The sequence below is a fragment of the Spermophilus citellus genome, assembly GCF_964194105.1.
Source record: "Spermophilus citellus genome assembly, chromosome: 17".
NCBI lineage: Eukaryota > Metazoa > Chordata > Mammalia > Rodentia > Sciuridae > Spermophilus > Spermophilus citellus.
In genome coordinates, this window is record NC_138199.1 from 59,501,066 (window position 1) to 59,523,886 (window position 22,821).

Here is a 22,821-nt window from a genome sequence, read left to right on the forward strand (position 1 = left end):
TTGCAAATGTTGCTCATGCCTAGAACTTAACTGCTTACAAGGGGCTTTTGTAGTATTATCTTATTTCATCCTCACAAGAGTTGAAAACCCGACATTCATCCAGAAGGGAAGTTTGAAGTGGGAAAGAATTTCTTAAGTCACCCAGAAACACACCATAAGTGGCTGGGACCCAAATCAAAGTCTTGGGGCTCCCAAGGCCAGGCCTTTGCTAACTTTGGGCATCATCCTGGGAATGTCTGGTACCAGGCAAAATGCAGCAGTCTCCTACACCTAGGGGTCCTTGGGAAGGTTGATGTCTGTGGTGATTTAGTTCCTCCTCAAGGCTTTCCTTGATTCATTAGCTGAGCACCTACTCTGCAGCAGGCCCTGTGCAAGGGGGTAGGGGAGCTCCCAGCGTCCAGGTCCCCCGTGCAGGTACTAGAAGGCAGAGTGAGAGACGCACTGGCCAAGAGAGGGACTGGAGTGTGTTAGCAGATCAGGAGGCATCAGTTTCTGCAACTGGGCCTGCAGGGACAGGAGGCTTCTGCAACTCAGAGCAGCTGTCACCTGGCCTGCTGTTCCTTCACCAGCCAGGGTTGGGGGAGAGGGGTGAGTGCTGGGTGTGGGCAAGGCAGACTGACTTCTTGTGCTGGCTGATAGCGAGGGCTTAGGCATGTCCTGGCTAGGAGAGGGGTTTTAAGGTGAGTCTTTTTTTGGGGGGGTGCTGGGAATTGAGCGCAGGGCCTTGTGCATTCAAGGCAAGTGCTCTACCAACTGAACTACATCTCCAACCCATCAGAGTGAATCTGAAGAGAGATTCTGAGAGCTGGCAAAGAGCCAGCACCTGAGCCAAAGCAAAGGTGCACTGGGGACCAATAAGTAGGCTTGGCGGAAGGACCAGCGCTGGACCAGCGCTGGATGAGGAGGGAGGAACATGAAGCCTGGGGAGGTGCTGGGAGCCCACAGCATCAGGCTGCAAAACCGGCAAAGCTGGGCTGTAGGGAAAGGAGATTCACGCCCAGTCAGCAAAGAGGGAGATGGGGAGGGAGGAGGCCCAGGGGGAGTGACTGGGTACCAGGTCAGGCTCCATTAACTTGCTTGTTGTGTTCAAGAGGAGTGACATCCCCGAGCCCAAGCAGGTGTCACCTGTCCTTGGCAGCAGCGGGCCTTGATGAATGGTATTCATTCCCTGGTGACTTGTACTGGGTGCCCCCACCCCCAGCCCAGCCTGCCTGGCTTTGTGGCATGCAATCCATCACCCTCCAAACAGCCTCTGGTAACGGGCCATTTGTCTTCTGATGCCGAGACCTACCCAGAGCGATGGGCATTGGTAGAGACAGATGGTGAGGGTGGGGCCAAGGGGCCAGGACAGATGGATGGGCGTCTGGCTGGGGCAGCTGGCACTGAGCCGGGACTTTTGTGGGGGGGCTCTCACATGCTTCATGCCAGGAGCAGGGAGAGGCTGGTCCCCAGGGCTGAGGCCCATCATGTGGCATATCACAGACTTGGCAAACCTAAAATCATGGCATGAGGACGACCATGCCAGGAAATGACAGAATTGCCAACTAACAACATCACAGACAAATGGAATCAGAGTTGACGAGGACCTGGGGTCATCAGTTCCCATTTCTGGCCTTAAGAAAGTGAATGTTAGTAATTACTTAGTGCCCACTATGTATTTTTTGGACACTACTCCAAGCGCTTCATATCATCCAGTATCACAAAAATATAGTCAGGAAGAATTTTTACCTGAAAGAGGAAACTGAGGCCCTGAGGGATTGAACAACTTGCCTGAAAACACACAGTTACTAAGACTGACAGCAAGTTTTGAGCCAAATGGGTTTGATTTCAGACTTAACCACCAATATCACATTATGTGGCCACTCAGAGACCCATGGTGCTCAGAGTCCAGTGTAATCAGCCATCGGGGGTATAGGGCCACCACTGAAGTTTCCCATACCAATACTGGATTTGCACATGGTCCCAGTTTTTTCTTAGCATCTACTATATGCCTGGCGCTATACTAGGTGTTGGAAATTCAGAGAGAAGAGTGTGCAAACCCCCAGGCCAGGAGGGTCTGTGGCATCTTTCTTCTCTGGCCAACCAAGAAGGAGGCAGCTCAATCATTAGGTGGCCAAGCAAAGACCAGGGCTCTGACTGCCCTCTGCTGTCCTCTGTATGCCGTGCCACTCTGGCAGATCTTCTTCCCACTCATCTCAGAGGTACATTCTTCTGAATGTGTTTCAGAGGTTGCTCTAGGGCCCCTGGCAGCTGCCACTCAAGGCAGCCTTTAAATTCAGCCTCCCCTGGAGTTAAGCCAGACAAAGGAATGGGCTTCCCACCTGCCAGGATACTGCCAAGAACCCCTGCATCTTGTCCAGAAGCCCCTGATGGGAGCCGGGAGCCAGGTTCCAATTTCCTTCTGAAATTAGAGCACAGTTGGACCCTAAGACTAATGGGAAGGGAACTGCAAAAGAAACTAGGGCCCAGTTGGGCACAAGTCACCTTCAAAAGGTCTCTATTCTTATGTGAATGAGGGTGTGAGCCACCCAGTAATAAGGAGGTCAACACCTTAGGCACAATAAGCACCCTCCTGCCTCAGGGCTTTGTACTTCCTGCTCTCTCTGCCTAGAGCATACTGTCCCAGCTATGTTTCTTCCCTCGCTTCCTTTAGGTTTTAATTAAGTGCTATTATTTTATAAAAATGCTAAATTAAAACAGCACTGTCCGTCTTTATCTCCCTCTAATGCTTAGTTTTACTTCATAGTATTTCTCACTAGTTATGTTTGTTTGCTTATTGTCTCCCCGCCAAGTAGGACACAAGTACCATGCCGGCAGGGCATTTATTTTATTCATTACTTTACCTCCAGTCCTGGTTATTTCTTAGGTTTACCTAAGTGCTTCCTGAATAAAGAGCAGTCATTCTCTTCCGTCTGTACCCTAACTGACCAGGAGGGGCGCCTTTGGCAGGAGCTGCAGGAGGAGTTGGCTCCTAACTGCAGCTCACCTTTGCGCTGTGGCTGGCCTATGGGCTCAGCTAGTGGCAAGGCTGGCTTACTCTGAATCAAACTGCTCCTCACCCAGAACTGTGAGGTCCAGGTGTAAGAATAACCCCAGGAGGGCAGAAGAGGCTGGACATTTGTGACAGTGGGACCTGGAGGGGATGTTGGCCAAGAATCCAAGTCCAGCAGCCCTGAATTGAGGTCCTTATTATGGTCACCAGGCTGTGACATGGAGACTTACTTCCTGCCTTCTCCCTTGCCAGCTGGTAGATGGACACCCTTCCTATCTTTGAAATTATCTGTCTTCCTGGCTTTCTCTCTGCGTCTGGCTCTCTTATCCTTAGTGTCATTAATGTCTTTTTTTTTTTTTAACTCTCTTCCCCTCTTCTCTCTCTCCCTTCCTTTCTCCCTCCACCTGACTTGGCTTCTTCCCTCCCCACCCCTCTTTTCTCCCCCTCAAAGAGTGGCTAGGGAGATTGAAGGAATGGCTGAATTGCCTAAGGTCAAGCGCCCTTCACAGTGCCTGGTATACAGTAGTGTTAGACAAAGGTTGGTTCCCCTGCCCCGAGTCCTGTACACCAGTCCCCTAAGGGACACCCCCCCACCCCGCTCTCGTCCTTCCCGGATGCGGTGTCCACAGGGCGGTGAGCTGAGATCTTGTATGTGCCACTTGTGGGACTGCGCCGGCGAGGCCCTCTCTTGCTGCCTCCTCCCTGCCTTTGACCTCCGGGTCCCCTTTCCATCGTCCACTTTTCCTTTACTCCCTGTTCTCTTGCTGCCTCTGCCTCCTCTTGTACTTTAAAACCACAGGCCAAACTCCTAGCGCAAGTTCAGCGGCTCTTTCCACGCTCTGCCGCAAAGCCCCGCCCCACATGACTGACCACGCCCTTCCTAGGGCCACGCCCACCCAGCCTGGAGTCCCAGGCATGCGTGCTGCGTGCTGGTCTGACTCTGGAGCAAGGGACGTCTTTGTCGCCTACCCCTTGCATTTGGCTTCTCTTCTTTGCCCCTGTAGCCTTCCTTCCTCTCTTCCTGCCTCGCACACAGATTTCTACTCCATCCAGGATTTTCTGGGCTCTTAATGCAAAAGCCCCAGGCGCCACTTCCGTGCAGTTTCCACGCAGTCTACTTCGAGCGACTGGAGGCGCGGGCTGGGACCCGAGGGCAGCTCCAGAGAGGGCAGAGTCTTCTCTGAGAGAATGTGCATTAGGCATGTTTCAGACACTACCACCTATGGCATCCCTTTTAATATTCCCAGTGCCTAGCTCAGGAGATACAGTGACCGAATGAATGAATGTACAACCTATGAGGAAGGAACAATGACATCATTCGCACCTGGTGCGTGCTGGCACCCAGTCAGCCCTAAATGCTCCCTTCCCTGTTGCCTCCTTGACTGCCCCCCCACACACACACTTTATTGCCACACAATATGGTGCAATTGAAAGAATGCTTAATTTAGAGTCAAAAACATCAGGCTGAGCCAGGTGCAGTGGCACAGGCCTGTAATCTCAGTGGCTCAGAAGGCTGAGACAGGAGGATCGCGAGTTCAAAGCCAGCCTCAGCAAAAATAAGGTACTAAGCAACTCAGTGAGACCATGGCTCTAAATAAAATACAGGGCTGAGGATACAGCTCAGTTGGTAGAGTGCTTGCCTTGCATGTGCAAGGCCCTGGGTTCAATCTCCAGTACATCTTCCCCCACCCAAACAAAAAAATCAGTTTGTGAGTCTTGACTCTTTTACACTTTGACTTATGACCTTGGACAAGTCACTCAACATCCCTGGGCTTTGATATCCTCATCTATAAAGGATCCCATCCTTTATAGGGGAGGGTAGACATTGGAGGAGACATTGGAGGTTGGATGAGGACCTAAGAGACGAAGAGCTTTGAAAAAAGCAGAGCGTAGTTCACAATTTTATCCCCCTCCCCGCCGCCACATGCCCCTGGCGTCCCCTCCTCTGGGTTCAGCACTATCAGCATGATCCATGACAGATTGAAATCCCAACCTGGCACACCAGGGCATTGCAGAGTGCTGCCTTCCTCACTCCCCCACTGCTCTGCGATGCCATCAGGAGGCTCAGCTGCAAAACAGCACCCTCCTGGCCCACCCCAGCACCTGGCCTGCCCCAGCTCTGGCCCCTCCAGTCCAGATTTCTTTCTTTTAATTAAGCCACTGGCCTTGAGATCTCTGCCCCCTGAGCCCTGATTTGCACAAATGCCCCATGAATAGCTTTGATCAGAAGGAAAAGCCAGCATTTGGTACCCATGCAGCTCCGCACTGCCCAGATCCAGCAGGAAGAGGAAGCCAATTTAGCCCACTGCTGTTTCCTGAGATTGGAGACAGGCTAATTTGGGGAGGAAATGGCAGACAGGCAGCCAGGGCTTGGCAGCTGCTGATGCCCAGCCCCAAAGAGGCTGTCCCCTACCTGTATAGATCATGGCTCCCTGGCTTGTCTGTACATTTTGTGCCAGTTCCAAGTTATTAACCCTTTCTGCCATGATGGGACAATGGGTCTCAGCAGGACTGGTGAACCAACCTCATGCCCAAAGGGGCGTAAAGGCAGAGAAAGAGGGGAAGCACCGGGGAGATGCCAGGACCATGCAGGGGTGCTTAGCCCCCACCCTGGAGACTATTTCCCCCTACCCTCCAGAAATGTCACTGAGGCCTCAACTCTACCCCAACACACACACACACACACACACACACACACACACAATGTCTCTCCCTCTTTTTCCCCACTCCACCCCAAAATCTCTTTATCAGAGGAAAATATTAATGTTTGAAGGGGCCTTTAATAATCTTTTTCTAGTTCAACTGTTTATGAGTCTTCAGAATCACAGACCCCCTGGATCATCTAATAATAGCCGTAGCATCCTTTCTCCATTAGAGCGTGTATACGCCAAAGTTTTCATTATATTCCAGGTCTCTATGAACCCCTGAGATTCCCAATGGATGGAGATTAAGGATTTCTGATCTCAAACCGGGGATGTAGCTCAGTGGTAGAATTCTTGCCTATAATGTGTGAGCCCCTGGGTTCAAGCCCCAGGACTGAAAAAAAAAAAAAAAAAAAAAGAAAGAAAAAAAAACGGATCTAATCCAACCACTTCATTTTATTCTAGAAGAAAACAAGGCCCAGTGAGATTTGCCTATGGTCACCCAGCAAATTAGTGGCAGAGCCCATTCTGAGCCATGGGCCCAGACTCCCAGCTCAGTGCCCTGAAGGTGTCTCCTCCCTTTTCTCCCCATGGGCCCAGGTCCCAGTATAGACCAGAGCACAGGAAACGTGTGCTCAGTAAGTGTGGCTGTCAGACCAGCTGGTCGACCTGGTTGTGCTGCATCTTCCCTGCGGGGTTAGGGCAGATGTGGTTTGGTTCCAGAAATACATGAGGAGCCTGGGTCAGGAGTTGACTGGACCTGTTCCAGAGTGTTCCTGTGAAGTTTTGGAGCTCTAGTCTGTTACCAAGGTTGGGGTCAAAAGATGTGTCCCCAAGAACAGGGGACCTGAAACAGACCCAGCCATCTTCCAAATACCAACCGGGACCTTAGATTTCAACTCTACTTCCAGCCATCTCTGTTTTTCCTCTGTTCTAGAACTCATGCTGGCTCCAGACTCCTTCCCGGGTGTCTCCTCTCATAGACAGGCTCATTTCTGCACTCAGGGCCATTGATTTTGTCCTGTCTCTATGTGATTGGGAGCAAGTGGGGGGAGGGGAAGGGCTGTGGAGGGTCCTCTGCCTGGGGAAGGGGTCCTGCTCTGCTTACCAGCCATCTCTGTCCCCAGGCCTGCAGTGCAACGCCTCCATGGACCTCATTGGTACCTGCTGGCCCCGGAGCCCTGCAGGGCAGTTGGTGGTGCGGCCCTGCCCTGCCTTTTTCTACGGTGTCCGCTACAATACCACAAGTAAGAAGAAGGTAGAGGGTGGAGCATCTGCTGGGGTGGGGTGGGAAGAGCTTGAAAGTGGGGAAATAACAAGCTACAGCCATACTAATAATACCTTTTGAGGGTACCACCACCACTGCAAAGCCCACTCTGGCTGACTCTCACAATACCAGGCAGCACCATCTGGCATAAAGCTAAGCCTTCGAGGCTCAGAGAGGTTAGGGAACTTGCCCAAGGATGCCAGCTGGTAAGGGGTAAAGTTGAAATGTTTGTGTGACATTTTCTCCTATAGTTGACCATCTTTGGATTAGTCTATTGAGACCCACAGCAACCCCATGAGGTAAGGCAGGGATCTTTCAAAGAGCCCCAACTTTGCAGATGATAGCTCAGGGCCCTCCAACCAGGACATGGAGCAGGGGCTTCACTGCCTCCCAGGGGTGCAGTAGGGCAGGACTGACCCAGGGCTGTGCAGATACTTGATCCCCTGTAAATACGGCGCTCCCCTGAGGCCCCACACATTTGCGCCAGGCTTTGCAGCTCCTTGCTATAGCACCTGCCACCCGCAGAATTAATTTGCTCTCTCCTGTGAATGACTCAGATCCCTGCATATGGAGAGAAGAACAGCTGCAGACCAGGGGCCCTGACTCACCCAAGAGAAGCTGGGGATGGGGTTCCCTGCCTTGGCCTTTGGATCCAGTAGGCCTGAGCCCAGAGCCCCAAGAGTGTGCCAAAGACGACTGCAGATGCTAGGTGGTCCACTCTAAGACTTGTTGCATGATCGCTGCTCATATTTTTCCCTCTGCTGGGGCAGTTTCCCCTCTGAGGATTGAGGGGGCTGGATGACCTGGTTTCTAAGGCTTCTTCCAGCTTGAAGCCCTCCTGCCCCTTTTTCCTTTACAAGACAGAATTAAATTTGGGGGCTATGCCAAGGAGGCGTGGGAGGACTGGGAGGGTGACTGTGACCCTCTCCTGGGGGCTGCTAGGGCAGAACAGGAGGCTGGAACAGCCTTTCCAAGCCTCTGTGTTCATCTGTAACCATATGCTGGCTATGGGAGAGATCAGGGAGGAGAAGAAGGACTGGGAGGAATGTGGGGACTAAGGAGAGGAGACCCAGGTAGGAGAAGAGGAGCAGGGCCTATGAGGCCAAGGAAGCCAAAGAGGAGAGTTTGCATCGCAGTGGGCCAACCTCCAATTTAGGAGGGCTCATTTTGAATAGTGAGATTGAGGCACAGAGAGATTAATAACCTGCTCGAGGTTAGAAAGCTTGGAGGCAGAGTCAGGCCCAGAGAGCCAGAGCCTGCCCAGAGCTCCGCGTACCATGCTGAGATCTTCAGGAGCTCCTGGGACAGCTGCAGTTCCGAAGTTGGCATGCCGGCACATCTGGCCTCCCCTACAGCAACACCAGAACCTGCCGGTCCCAACCTCCCTGATCTCCTTCCCAGTGCCACTGCCCACTCTCAGGCACCCTAATCTCCAACCATAGTTCTGAATCTGAACCTGTTACCCTCACTTGGAATGCACACTCTGTGGCTCCCTGTTGCCCCTGCAGTTGAGTCCCTCCTCCTGCATGGGCCTGCAAGCTCTTGCAGACATGGTCCTGCTCATTTTTGCACCCAGTCCTGGCTGCTCCCCATAAGCACCCTATACTCTTGTCCCCCAGGGTTACTTTACATGCCCCAAATAATCACCGTTAGGCCTTAGTGCTGGGCATGTGCTCCTCAATTTGCTGGCCCTGCCTTCAGTGGAAACCAGGAATCCTGGGTTCCAGTGCCAGCCCATCTGTCCCTCTGCCCTTTTCCTCTCTGGGCCTTGGTTTCTCTACCTGCAGGATGGGGATTGGGCTGGCAAGGTGCCCTCTAGGCTCCTTGCTTTTCCTTCTGTGACTCCAGGAAAGAAGCAGGGGCCCCTTGATGTGGGGGACATTTCCGGGCAGGGCTGGAAGATCCCCTTTGCGGGTTGTCCCAGTGCCAGATGATGAGGAATGTGCCTGCCTGTGCCATCAGGAGGAGTGGAACCAGAGCTGCTCCTAATCATTAGGCACTAATTAATTCATTTACTGATGAGGTGTTGCCAGGATTTCTAGGCTTCTCCTTAATGCCCTCCCTCCTGCTCATCAGATCTTCAAAGGGATGGGAAACATTTCCAAAAATATCTATTTTCCCGTGATTCTTTGGGAGGACTGCTCAGCTCAGCAATTAAAGACAAGGAGGTCGCATCCTCCCTGGCAACGGCACCCAGCGGGTGGGGCCTGTTTTCCTTCAGGGTCACCTCCTCTCTCCAGGTCAAAGCCTGCTGCCTAGGATGGCCCGGCCCAGAGAGGGATTCCACGTGCCCCACCCCCTGTGTGGGGTGCCCTCCCATTAGCTCCACCGGCACCCCCTTTGATCAGGACAAGTGGCACGTTCTAAATGTTATATAAGGTAATATAAATATCGCTCCAAGACAATAATAATAAACATCACGGCGACACCATATGTCAGGCACGGTTCTAAATACTTTGCACATGGTAACTAAAAACCCTGCACCAGTGAGGTGGAAGTCATGACTAGGACGGCTCTATCTCATGGATAAGGACGCTGAGAGATTGAGTGACTGGCCCAAGGTCACACAGCCAGTGGGGGTGGCACCAGGGTCTGCAGGAAGCCTGCCTGGGTGGAGGGCTCAGCTCTGAACACTCTTTCGTGCTGCCTCTCTTAAGGCAAAAACTGCATCCACGACCCTCTGCCCCCATGCCCTTCTCACCAGGTCTCTGCCCCCAAGCCCCTCTCTTTGCAGACATTCCAGAGCAGCCTCTGGTCCCAGGTAGTTCATGTCCATTGTAGAGATGCTGTATCGTCATTTCTGCCCAGGGCTCGGCACTGCACCAGACCAAGGTCCACTCACAGGGAGGCTGGGCAGAGCCTTACAAATCCACCGAACCCCATTTCCCTTCCAGTTCCCCGCAGCCAGAGCTGCTACTTGGGTTAGAAAGGAGGCCACTGCCTTTCAGTCCAGGAGGCCAGGTTGAGGCTCCCTCTCTTGGGGTCAGCATCCACTTTCCTGCCCCACCCCCCAGCATCTCCCTCTGGTCCCGATGCTGCCAGCAGAGAGGCAGCTCCAGGCTGATGGTCCCATGGGAACCGTTGGAGCAGCTCCCTTTTATAAATGAGGAGAGGGCTCTGGCTTCCTCCCAGGGCTCTGTCCCTATGGGTTTCCAAGCCCAAGACTAGAACTTGGGCAGCTTCCTTAGTCCTCCTCCAGCTCTGTGGGTCAGTGAGAGCCACAGAGAGGCCTGCAGAGGCCAGCAGAGATGGCTCAAGGCTCATTCTCTTTTGCAGTCAGTGAATTAAGTCAAGGAAACAGGATAAAGCTACTGATGCCAGAGAGGGATCTGGGGTGGCATAGGACAGCCTCACCAGCAGAGGAGGCAAGACAGAACTTAGAACCCCTCTGTCCCTTCCCTTCTGAATTTATGTCCCTGGTGTCCAGGGGGAGGGGATCAGGTAGAAAGGCCAGTAAAAGGGACCCTTTAGGCAGCTCTGCCCATCCCAGAGCTCCAAAGCCAGGCAGCAGCCCTTAGGGTTTCTTGGAAGGTGACAGTTTGGGGCTCAGTTCAGGCTGATGGCTGCACAAACACCCACCCTTCCCAGACCATGCTCCTGTCTTCTTTCCCAAGTGCTGCAGGCCAGGCCAGGAGCAGTTGTAGTGGGTTCTAAGATCACTACCAAGCAAGACTCACCCGGTCACCTGACATTTTCTGTCCAAGAATCCACCCCCATGTTCCTACCACAGGACCCTCCAAAATAAAACCTGCTTTGGGGCAATGCCACCAGGGGACCTTCCTGGAGACCTGCCCAGTGAACCCCCACCCCACATTAAAACCTGCCACACAAGATCCACCCATGGAAACCTCCACACCCACAGACCCACAAGGAACCATGTCATTTAAATCCACTTGAGCTGTCACCACGTACCTTCCACCAGATCCTGCCCAGCTGTGTGAGCCCTGACTCAGGGACCTCATCCTCCTTTTCTGCGTGACCCCAAATGGGAGCATCTCAGAAGAGCACCTGCCATGAAATCCACCACCTTCTCAGGGCCTAGAGGGAGGCACCCAAGGGCTAGCCAGGCTTGTTCACAGGCCAGTTCTGTGACAAGGTCATGTCAGCTTCGGGGCAGAGCCGTGTCACCCAGAGGCAGTGGCTGCTGTAGCCCTGTGGGAGATGAGTGGATGGGCAGGAAATGGGGTGATAAGAAAGGTTTCCATCCAGAGGCCCAGTGCTGGCCCAGATGAATGGATGGACAGACAGACAGACAGGTGCCAAGCTATCACAGCTCTCTTCTTTTTCCAGACAGTGGCTACCGGGAGTGCCTGGCCAATGGCAGCTGGGCCGCACGTGTGAATTACTCTGAGTGCCAGGAGATCCTCAGTGAGGAGGTGAGCTGAGCTGGGCAGGCTGCCACACCAAGGGGTCGGCCAGGAACCCCAGCGTGAGCTGGATGCGAAGTGGTCAGCTGGGGCCTGGGGGGCAGAGGTGATGTCAAGGCCCTGCCCCAGGGAAGATGACTGGCAGCTGCTGGGCAAGCTGTACAGGGACAAGCAGGGTCCTGGTTCCTTCCCCCCGTGCCCACTGGAGGCTGCCTGCTGGGGTGTAGTCAGTTCAGACTACAGACATGGTTGTGGGGTTCGCACCCATTTCTACCCCACACACCTGAGCAACACCAAGGTCCATGAGGACTGTCAGAACCAGACATGGAAGTAGGGGTAGTGGTGCCATTTTAAAAAGCCCCGGAGATCCTTTTAAAAATTTAAGTGTTTTGAGTAGATACTGCTTACACATAATATAAAATTCAAAAAGTACAGATGGGAATACAGTGAAAAGTCTCCCTCCCACCCCTGTCCCCAGCCAGTGGATTCCCTCCCCAGAGACAGCTGATTTGCCACTTTCTTGAGTGTTGTTCTCTACATACAAGGAATTACGTGTGCGTGTACTTTTTTGGTTTTACTCAGATGTCACATATCATACGTGTTCCTTGACACCTTGCTTTTTTCATGTAGCCATCTATCCTGGAGACCATTCCGTGTCACTACAAAAGAGCATTTTCATTGTTTTTACATTTGCACAATGCCCCATGGTCCATCTATGCCATAACTTACTGAACCGACCTTTATTCTCAGTCTTTGGTCCTTACAAACAGTACTGCCATGAATTCTCTCTTCCGGTAACATTTGGCAGAGGCACGAAGGTCTCCATCCAGTGTTTCTGCTACCTCCGTCCCCCTCCGCCCTGTCCCTCCACCTCTACTCCCTTTATCCACAAGTGCTGAGGGAGACGGGGGTCATGGGCTGGAAGAAATAGAAAAGGTAACCGAAAAGCAAAGTGAGCAGAAAGCAAAGGTCAGAAGGGAAGCCATCCCAAGCCACCAGGGCCCCTGGCTCCTAGAGCGAGGAAGAGGCTGGTCTAGGCAGTCTTGAGGATTTCATTGCCTTCAAAATCTGAGTTGGAAAGGACCCTGGAAACCTTCCATCCCATCCTGAGGTTCCCAGCCTTGCCTGGTGGTAAGAAATCACACAAGAGCACTTGTTAGCCACAGAGCTACGCCCAGCACCCAGTAGCTCAAGCTGCCCAGGAGGATCTGGGAATTGGTATTTTTAACAAGTGCCCCCAGGGGAGCCTGCTGATGGGGCCAAAGTGGGAAACCTGCATCTGGTCCAACACCTTCACTTCACAGAATGGGAGACTGAGGTCAGGGAAGTGGAGAGGCTTGCACAAGGTCACGTAGCTAGAACCTGGAACCCGGGGCTTCGGAGTCCAGGTACCTGAATGAAGCAAGGTGGTTGCAGAGAGGACATCTTCCCCCCACCCCCCAGCCCTGAGCACTCTCGTAAACCCCTCCTGGTTCCTTGAGCTACTCAGAAATCTCCTTCCAGAAGTTGCAAAGGCAGGTCACTGCTTAGCCTAAATAATGACCAGCTCTTTCACAGTACTGCTCTGGCAGGGCAGCAGAGTTCCTTGGCGTGTAGGATGAGGGGTTTCCTGCCATCTCAGATTTCACAGGTCAGACCTGGGCTGGGCTGGCTTGGCCCAGCATCCCTACAGTCACACCTGAGCACCGAACATCCTGACTGTGAGCCGACCTGGGCGGTCCTGGGGCTGGGGAAGGAGCACCCCCCTGGACTGGAGGAGGGGTATAGGGTCCAGATTAGGAAAGTTGACCAGAGGAGATGGCCTGGGGTGGGTGGTGGGGTGGCCAAGAACCACTCAGAGGGATGGAAAACGCTCCCTGGCACACAGTAGAGGAGATGAGACGGAAGAAAATGGGGCTTGGGCTCAGAAAAGCAGATCTGTGCTGTGGTGGCTCTTGAGACCATTGTTCCTGCCCAGTGAGGGTGGCGTGGGGGAGGTGCAGCTGGGATTACATCTGTCTCGCAGGACAGATCTTCATCGCACCCACCTGAGGTCTGAGAGCCCTGCTGGATCTGCCGTGGCAGACGTCTCCAGCTGCCCCAGACATCTCCAGCTGTCCCACCATCGGACAGAGGGGCAGACAGTTGTGCCTTTCTTGGACATTGTCAAAGCTGCAGTGGCCCGAGCTGCTCTCCTACCTGACCCCCACATCTGAGCCTTCTAATTGTCAGGGTGAGTGAGGTCAGGGTTCCCCGTCTCTCCTGCTCTATCTTAAGACCCTTCCTTCTAGTTGGCTGATGAAGGACACTCAGCAGCCCCATTCCCCCCAGCTCTCTTCCAAGACTCCAGGGCAGGAGGTTGGTTGCCTCAGTCCTCCCTTCTCCATGCCCTGGAGGCCCCACCTCTGCCTGGGACCCAGGACTCTCCCTCTCTCCACCAGCAGGTTAGGCCAGAAAGGAGGAGAGCATCATTTCTCACGAGCACCCCCACTTTGGCAAGAGAGTGGGAACAGCATGGCCTTCAGGGGCAGACAATTTGGGGTTTGGAATGATCTTTTATTTTTTATTTTTGATACTCAAGATTTAACCCAGAGGCACTTTACCTCTAAGCTATATCCCCAGCCCTTTTTGTTTTTTGAATTCAAGGTGGAGTCTCACTAAGGTGCTGAGGCCAGCCTCAAACTTGGGATCCTCTTGTCTCAGCTGGAATTACAGGTCATTGTGTGTGATCTTGAGCAAGTAGCTTCACCTCAGTCCCCTACAGGGGCTGAGAATAATTCAGTGGCTGTCCCCAGGAGATTAGGAGGGGGCTGTCTTGGCCTATGGAAGGTACCCACTCATCTGCTACCTCTCTGCCTCTCACCACCGGGGAGATCAGAGGAGTTGGTGGTGTACACAGGAAGGGATGAGAAAACTGTAACAGGGACACCCTTTCTCTGTCTTGGTGGAACTGGCCTTCTTGCTTAGCTACTCTGGAATCAATTAATTTAATTAGTGAAAACACCTTCCCTTCTGAGCCCCTCCAGATGTTGATAGGCTCCTTCTCCTCCCAAGAGGCTTAGCCCCTTTCTCTTGGAGCTGCAAAGAGAAAGTTTCCAATTGGGTGAGTGGCAGGCTGGGCTAAGCCCTAATGAAGTACCAGCGCCCTGGGGTGGAGCAAGTCTGTGAAATGGGACACCCAGATTCCAGGTGCCCACAGCTAGACCACCATGGAACAGGTCCCTAATTGGAAAGCCTGATTCATGCGTGGCCCAGCCAGTGGTCGGCAGCAAGTCCCCAGCACCGCTCTGCACCAGTTCCCAGTATCAGTCCCCGCTACACACAACCGTGACCTCTACTGTGCCCTTCCCCACTGTCCCCAACTCTCTCCTGCTCCCTTGAATGCACTCAGTGCTCTCCCTTATGCTCTGCTGAGCACATGGAATCTGACCCTCGTGCACATCCTGGAAGGACAGTAAAGGTACTTACTTTGGGGATCTGGGGATCTGGGCCAGGACAAGGGTTTCTGAAACATGGTGCTTAGGAACCACGTGGGCTTCTTGCTAAAATGAAGATTCCAATTCTGAGCATCTGGAGCCAGGCTCAAACTCCACTCTTCTCAAGACTTCTGCAAGCTCCTGGATGCTGATGTCGCTGGTTCAGGGACCATGCTTAACAGAGCAAGGGATTGGGAATCTGCTGGCAAGGCCAGGGGAGCAGTGCAGGAAGCCCAGGTGGAGAGGAAGAGACAATGTGGGTGGGCAGGGATGAAGAGATGAGACCAGGGTGAGTGGAGGGAGCGTGGAATCCTCCTTGCTGCCATCCGGTCAGGCATAAGGACGGGTCTGACACCACCGCCATTTTGGACACGATAGTGTCTTGGAGACTCTGCTCAAAATCAACCAAGCAGTAATTGCTTGTGAGATTCTGGTCATGGAGGGCATAACACAGTGGTCTCTGTCCAGTGCCCCTCTGTGTCACCTGCCTCAGGGAACCTGCTGGTCTTAGGTATGCAAACTGGATGGGACAGAGTGCTGGTCAGCCCCCTGCGGTTGGCTTTTCCCATGTCCTTTGGGCATCCAGCTGCTTCTGCAGTTCTTGGTGGCTGACCCTCAAGCAGTCACTGTCTCTGGGTGTCCCTGGTCATCTCTTGGAGGGTCATTGGCTGTCCCTCGGGATGTTGCTGGTTATTCTCCTCAGGTGTCATTCAGGTGTCATTGGCCACCTCTCAGGGTATCACTGGCTTTTTCTTGGGGGAGGGTCACTAGCCATCTCTCAGGGGGTTGTGAGTGTTTCTCAAGGAGCAGTCGGCTCAGGACCGTGCTGGCCAAATCTCTTGTTAGTGGTAGAAGTTTCTAGGTGACTCTGGTGTGTCAACTGGAAAGATTGGTCTTTCAGAGTGTTTGCGACTGTCTTAGTCTGTTTTGTGCTCCTGAGACACACACCTGAGACTGGGTAGTGTGTAATGAACAGAAATGTCATGGTTCTGGAAGCTGGAGATCCAGATGGGGGACTGGCACCTTTGAAGGCCTTCTTGCTGCATCATCTCCTGATGGGAGGGCAAAGAGGGGAGAGGGAGCAAGTGGGGCCCACACTCGCCCCTGGCAGGAAGCACCCATTCCCACGATGACAGCAGCAACCCATTCACGAGGGTGGTGCCCTCAGCTCCTGACACCTCTGACAGGTCCCACCTCAAACCCCTCTGTCCTAGGGCTCAAGTTCCCCACCCATGAACTTTGTGGGACACATCCATATCTCAACAGTGGTCCTCTGTCGGGTGTGACGCTACTGTCCCTCCAGCCATCTTCTCCAGCTGTTTCTCACTTGTATCAGGCCAGAGGTGGCTTGAACTCAGCCAGACACATCTCAGGAAGTCACATGGAACTTCTGTCCCCCTGGAATGGTCCCTGTTATCCTTTTTCAGCCCGCTTGAAGAACACTCGGGAGCTCCCGCGCCCCCTGCAGAAGCTCTCAGAGGATTCTGGGCCCAGCCTGGAGGAGCGCTCCCCAGACAGCACTTCGGTTGTCCATCCCTGCTTGTCCCCCAAGAAATGCACAAAGCCAGGTTTAAATTGCTAGCTGGGTAGCTTGGGCCGGTCATCCAGTCTCTTCAGTGGGAAAACAAGGACTCAAAGACCAGTCTCTGAGCCCAGTTGTGAGAAAGAAAAGCAATGACATTGGAGAGGTGCCTGGCTCAGTGCTCAGCATCCAGTAGGTGCTTAATAAATGACTCCTCCCTACCCCAAACCAAACAATCCAGGCCCAACCTGATGGGCCCAGGCAGGGCCCCTAACAGATGGGCTCCCTGTGACTCTGCTCACTTGTCCCACCTGGGCCTGTGAGTGAAGCCAGGATGTCCTGCTGTTCGTGGCTCTGCAGATGTTGTCATTACCCAGGGGCTTCTCAACATGGATTTGTGGAAATTTTAATAAAAGGAAATTAAGTCCCAGCTCCAGACAGGCTCTGATGTGTGTGTGTATTCTGGAGCCTCAGGGTTGTGGCATCTGCCAGAGGCGCTTAGAGACCTCTGCATCTGCAGCAGTGGCTCAGGCCCCCTCTTTGTCCCCACCTTGTCCCTCTGTCTCTCCTGCCCTGCCTCCATGGGTCCCAGCCCTTTTGAGGCTGGAGTTGCTAATGTGATTTCGTGGCATGTCCTTGAAAACCTCTATCCCCCAAACCAGTTCCCTCCTGGCCCTGTGGGCTTCCTGGGAGGATGTCTCTTTGGAAGGGGTGCCGAGGGCAGGGAGAGCATGGGCCGGAGGGCGTGGCCCCTCTGGGATGCCTGCTAGGTGTCCCTTCTTATGTGTGTTTGGGCCTCGGTTTCTTCATCTGGAGAATGGGCAGGGCTGCTGCCTTGGAGCAGCTCTGACTTCCATGGATCCTGTACTTCTGGCAGGAAGGTCCGTGAAGAGCCAGGAGCTCTGCAGTGCTCTGTAAGGGTGAGCAGGGCCTCTGTCAGCCCATCCTTTCTCGGGTTTGCATATGGCCAGTTCCTGTGCGTCGCAATCCCCTAGCCCCACCCCAGACCAGCAAAGGGTAAGGGAGGGGGATGCCAGAAGGGACCCCCTCTCCAAGCCGGCTGCTTCCGTCTCCCCTGTTCCTTCCTCATAATCATGGAGCCCAGCTGTGTGCCAGGCTCTGGGTTTCTAGGTGGTACATTCCTGGGACCCAGAAAAGAGTGAGGGGGGCTATGCCCTCAGCAGGGCAGAGAGCGAGCCCTGAGGACCAGCCAGTCCCTCGTTGTAGGGCGGGAACCTGTTCATAGTCTTAGCCCCTTGATCTGCATGTGCAGATACGAGGTTCCAAAGAGACATCCTCCCAGGAAGCCCACGGGGCCAGGAGGGAACTGGTTTGGGGGATAGAGATTTTCAAGGACATGCCACGAAATCACATTAGCAACTCCAGCCTCAAAAGGGCTGGGACCCATGGAGGCAGGGCAGGAGAGACAGAGGGACAAGGTGGGGACAAAGAGGGGGCCTGAGCCACTGCTGCAGATGCAGAGGTCTCTAAGCACCTCTGGCAGATGCCACAACCCTGAGGCTCCAGAATACACACACACATCAGAGCCTGTCTGGAGCTGGGACTTAATTTCCTTTTATTAAAATTTCCACAAATTTTATGGAGGTCAGAGTGGGGAGACCTGGAGGGAGTCCACATGCTTCTGGGGCTCTTTCTATAAAAGAAGTTACAGGTGCCCCTCTGACCCTTCCCTTGGGGTCACCTTGAGGGCCTGAGAACATAACAGACATAAACCCCTCTGTGACTGCTGAGACTTCCTGTTCTTGGAGCTTAAGATTACTGGAAGGATGGGGGCAGTAGTTTCCTTGTGTATGTTAAATTAATTAAAAAATAAAATTAGGGAATTTGAGAGATCCCATTCACTTTGAGAAGCCCTGGGCCAGGGAGAGGGAAGGCCCTAGGAAGGGAGCCACAGAACCTAGACAGGTTTCCTTGGTTGCTAACGATTCTGATCCACAGTGCTGCTCCCCCCTCTCCTGGCAAATAAGAGCTGGCCGCAGCTACAGAAAGACTTAGGAGTGACCAGGAAGATGGTGACACAATACAAAAATGGGTGGAGGAAAGAGGTCTTGGAGAGCTGAGGTCTCTGAACCCACCAGGGCCACCAGGTGTTAGGACAAGATGGCAGCGTGGACAGGTGTGAGCCTGGAGCTCACTGTGGGCAGCATTCCCGGGGTGTTATGTAGAGATGCCATTTAACCCAGATTTTCCCAACAGCACAAAGCAGTAGGCAGAGCCCCGGATTCGGGGACAGACTGGCTTCAGCTGGACAGTGCTGCTCCAGAGCAGTGCTCGACACCCAGGAGGGCCTGGGGAGGGGCGCCCCAGCATTTCCGCCCACTCTGTCCCCGCTGCCCTGAGCACTTTGTCCAGCGGGTGCAGGGGCATGGCTATACAGGAGCCTCACCTCCACCCCTCTCTTCTGCTTCAGAAGAAGAGCAAAGTGCACTACCATGTCGCCGTCATCATCAACTACCTGGGCCACTGCATCTCCCTGGTGGCCCTCCTGGTGGCCTTTGTCCTCTTTCTGCGACTCAGGTGAGAAGATCCTGGCACTGCCTGCTGCTGTCCCTGGGTCCTCTAGCAGGGCAGGGAAAGTAGGATGCAGGGCAGCCCTGGGCTTCTGGGAAGGGGGCATTGCCTCTGCCTTCAGTGGGAAGAGGGTGGCATTCATGGGGGTCTTGGGGGTCTTGGAGCTTCAGGAAGAGCCTGTCCTGGTGGCCTGTCCCTCTACAGAAACTACTGAAGGGGGCAGTGAGGGGGGACAAAGCCCAGGCTTCCCTGTGTCGCCCACACCTTGGCGGGTCTGTACCCATTTCTGGAGACTGGGCAGGTGGAGCCCTAGAGGTGGGGTGCCAGGAGTGACCTCCCCACTTTAGTTTCAAATGTGCCATGGCCATGGAGTGGGGGCAGGTGGGGAGCAGCAGGGACTTCCCTCTTGGAGACCTGTCGTATTTGCTGACCCTCTGCTCTCAGTCCTGAAAGGGCTGGAGTGGAGGGGCACCTGCCAGGGGAAGGGGCACCCACAGTGAGCCCGGTCCACAGAGCATGCCCTGCCCTGCCCAGGAGCTCATGTTTGGGTGGTCACAGTCAGGAAGGGCCCCACAGGGCATGGAAAGAAGCGTGCTGCCTCCTCTCTCTGTGACTTAGCCAGCCAGCCCCACTCTCTCTGAGCCTCAGTTTCCCCAGCCCTATATCTGGACTGCCGTGAGGCTGGTGGCCTGTCACTCATTCTCTCTCTCCTCTTGTCATTCTGGTCATCTGCCTGCCCCTGCTGTCCCAGGAGTATCCGGTGCCTGAGAAACATCATCCACTGGAATCTCATCTCGGCCTTCATCCTGCGCAATGCCACGTGGTTCGTGGTCCAGCTCACCATGAGCCCCGAGGTCCACCAGAGCAACGTGGTGTGTCCTGGCAGGGGGAGCCAGCATGGGGACAAGCCCAGGATCAGAGGAGGGGCCCAGGCCAGGCCTCATGCCCATAGAACAGGAGTGGGATCCTGAGGAGACCCCAGGTCCGGGGTGGGGTGCTGTCACTGCCCCTGCCCCCACTCATCCTCACCTGTCTTTTGGGGGGGCGGTCAGGGCTGGTGCAGGTTGGTGACAGCTGCGTACAACTATTTCCACGTGACCAACTTCTTCTGGATGTTTGGCGAGGGCTGCTACCTGCACACGGCCATCGTGCTCACCTACTCCACGGACCGGCTGCGCAAGTGGATGTTCATCTGCATTGGCTGGGGTGAGCGGGGCGGCCCCCGCCCCAGGCCGGACGCTGCAAACCCTGCTGCCCCCTCCTCACCCAGAGTCAGGCCAGCGGCCAGGGCCTGGGAGCTGGAGGCCAGGTTGGATGGTGGGGTGTGCACCTCCTTGGGGGTGGGGACAACAGGACCATCATGAAGGTGTGTGAGCTCATGCTGAACCCCTGGTAACCCCACCCCACTCTAGGCCCTGGGATGCACTGGGGTCCTCCAGACCCAGCATCCCCCCTCCCCAAGTTGCCCTGAAGGGCTCTGTGACTGCCCATCTCTTCCTCAGGTGTGCCTTTCCCCATCATTGTGGCCTGGGCCATTGGAAAGCTGTACTATGACAATGAGAAGTAAGTCACCTGCCTCCCCTCTCCAAGCCCTGAGGTCCAGGCTCCCAGCCTAGCTCTATCAGACCCTCCCCGAGGACCCTGGGTCATTCTGCCTCCCTGCCAGACCTTGGCTTCTGCATCTATAAAAGCAGAGAGTTGGGGGCTGGATTCAGTCCAAGTGTCCCTCCAAGTGCTCTGTCAGAGGTGGCTGGACAGGCAGCAGCCTCTGGGCTCCTTCATTCCTCTTGCGCTTTAACAAGAACAGTCTCTAGAGCCAAGCTTCCCAGGTTCTGAATGGTGGCTCCATCATTAAATATAGGTATATGGCCTTGGGATAATTACTGCTCTGTGCCTCAGTTTCCTCAACTGCAAAATGGGCATCCTACTAACAGTGCCTACCTCAAAGGGTCCTGGTGGGACTAGCATGTGTGATACATTGTAAGCGTGTAGAAACAGAGCCTGGCGTGTAGTGTATGCTATGTTAATGTTTTGATTGAGACTTGTTTTAACAAAGAGTCCGTGGATTTATTGGAGATTGGTCCAGATGGCCTCAGAGGCTCTTTCCAGCTCTGAAGCTTTGGAGACTCTTGTTCCCAGTCACCCCTGAAAACTAGACTTCCGCTGTTGCATGGAGAAAACTAGACAGCTGTGTCTCATGGAGAATCACCTGGAAACTCTAAAAACTGCTGATTCCTGGGCTCACCACAGAGAGAAGGATGTCGTTGGTCTGGGTTGTGGCCTGGGCACCAAGGTTTTTTTTTTAACTGCCCAGGTGGTCCCAATGGGCAGCTAAGACGGAGAAAGAGGCAGAAAAGGCGGGTGGATCAAACTGGTGAGGGAAGAAGACAGAATTGTTGCCAACAAAGCATTCTCAGGATCCACTGACCATCTGACCAGGCTCCAGGTACCTCCTGCTGCCCTCGGCCACAGAGGAAGCCAGCACACCCTCCCTTGCTGGGAAAAGGATAAGGAGGCTTGGAACGAAGAACAAAGTGGGGCTCAGTGGCTCTGAAGCTCCACCTGCTGGCGAAATATAGACACTGCATCAGAAAGAATGGGAGTTTGAGACACGAGAAAGAACTTGCAGACCAGAAGACCTGGCCCTCGGCCGACAGCTGCTTTTAGCTTGCGTGGTGCTGTTCAAAAACTTGATTTTGTAGCCACCTTTAAAAATCAACAGGTTTCACATTAAAATCTCAATTTCTGTTTTATGGGAGCAAGATGAAGTCTAGCCACTGTGGGTCTCTGCCCACAAGGACATAGGGCTTCCAGTTTGTCCCACCCACTCCCTGGAACTTGCTGGAGGGCAACTCAGGAAAATGCAAAGCAATTTTGTCTCTTGCAACAGGTAGTTCCTGTGAAATTGTCCCCATTAAGGTCATTCATGTTGCAATTTAAATAATTCAGATAGAGCCTGGCACAATGGCACACGCCCGCAATCCCAGCAACTCTGGAGGCTGAGGAAGAAGAAGGATCACAGTTCAAAGCCAGCCTCAGCAATTTAGCCAGGCCCTGAGCAATTTAAAGAGACCCTGTCTCAGGAAATAAAGATGGCTGGGGATGTGGCTTATTTATTAAGTGCCCCTGGGTTCAATCCCCGATACCGATAAAAAAGGAAATTTAAAAATAAAGCTTTTTAAAAAAGAATTCAGACAGATTGCTAACTGTCAGTGCCCATTTCAATAGCACCATGCTCAGCCGCAGCCACCACCAGGGGACCACAGGGAGGAACGGAGGAAGCAGTGCTCTGTTGGGCCCCGGCCTGTTCCTGGCACTCGGTGGTCTTCTCCACCGTCCCTCCCTGCCAGGGTCTGCTATCCACTTTCCATCTCATAACAGAGGCTGCTGTCCACCCTGCAGGTGGGATAACTGAGGCACTGCAGTCAACTGGCTTGATCTTCTGTCAGGATTGGAATTAGGGTACCCACATCCTGACTGCCAGCCCCAGTCCTGCCCTGGCCAAGCACTGCCCTTCCCTGTGCCACTGAAGTGGATCCAGATGACGCCACCCCCCCCCTTTCCTCTGTGACCTTCTAGGTGCTGGTTTGGCAAAAAGCCTGGGGTGTACACCGACTACATCTACCAGGGCCCCATGATCTTGGTCCTGTTGGTAAGAACCTTGGCGGGGGGCCGGACAGGGCACAGTGGGAAGGGGCAGTCAGTACCTGCTGTGGACAGAGAGGACCCTCTGCCCAGAGGTGGGGACCATTCAGAGAAGCCCAGGCCAGGACTATGTGGGTGTTAATGAGGAGGAAGGAGAGCAGTGGGGGACAATGAGTCCAGAATTGAGAAGGCTGGGGACCTAAGTTGTCCCCTCCACCCACCACGACATCCTGCACACATCCATGCCCCCGTCTCCATCCGTGTGCTCAACTTGCAGATCAACTTCATCTTCCTTTTCAACATCGTCCGCATCCTCATGACCAAACTCCGGGCATCCACCACATCCGAGACCATTCAGTACAGGTACCAGTCCCCTCCCCACCCAGGGGGCTTCAGAGT

The 22,821-nt window shown here is 53.9% G+C and overlaps 1 protein-coding gene across 2 annotated transcripts in view; it reads left to right on the forward strand.

Annotated features, from left to right (window-relative positions):
• The window catches only part of CRHR1 (corticotropin releasing hormone receptor 1), a 44,352-nt gene that overhangs the window by 19,266 nt on the left and 2,265 nt on the right, over positions 1-22,821 (forward strand). For both annotated transcript variants that reach the window (XM_081271969.1, XM_081271968.1), the window contains exons 3-10: positions 6,762-6,881; positions 11,192-11,277; positions 18,677-18,783; positions 19,529-19,649; positions 19,830-19,983; positions 20,280-20,340; positions 22,357-22,429; positions 22,700-22,785. In XM_081271969.1, the coding sequence (XP_081128095.1) occupies positions 6,762-6,881; positions 11,192-11,277; positions 18,677-18,783; positions 19,529-19,649; positions 19,830-19,983; positions 20,280-20,340; positions 22,357-22,429; positions 22,700-22,785 (808 nt within the window). The remainder of the gene's footprint in view (positions 1-6,761; positions 6,882-11,191; positions 11,278-18,676; positions 18,784-19,528; positions 19,650-19,829; positions 19,984-20,279; positions 20,341-22,356; positions 22,430-22,699; positions 22,786-22,821) is intronic.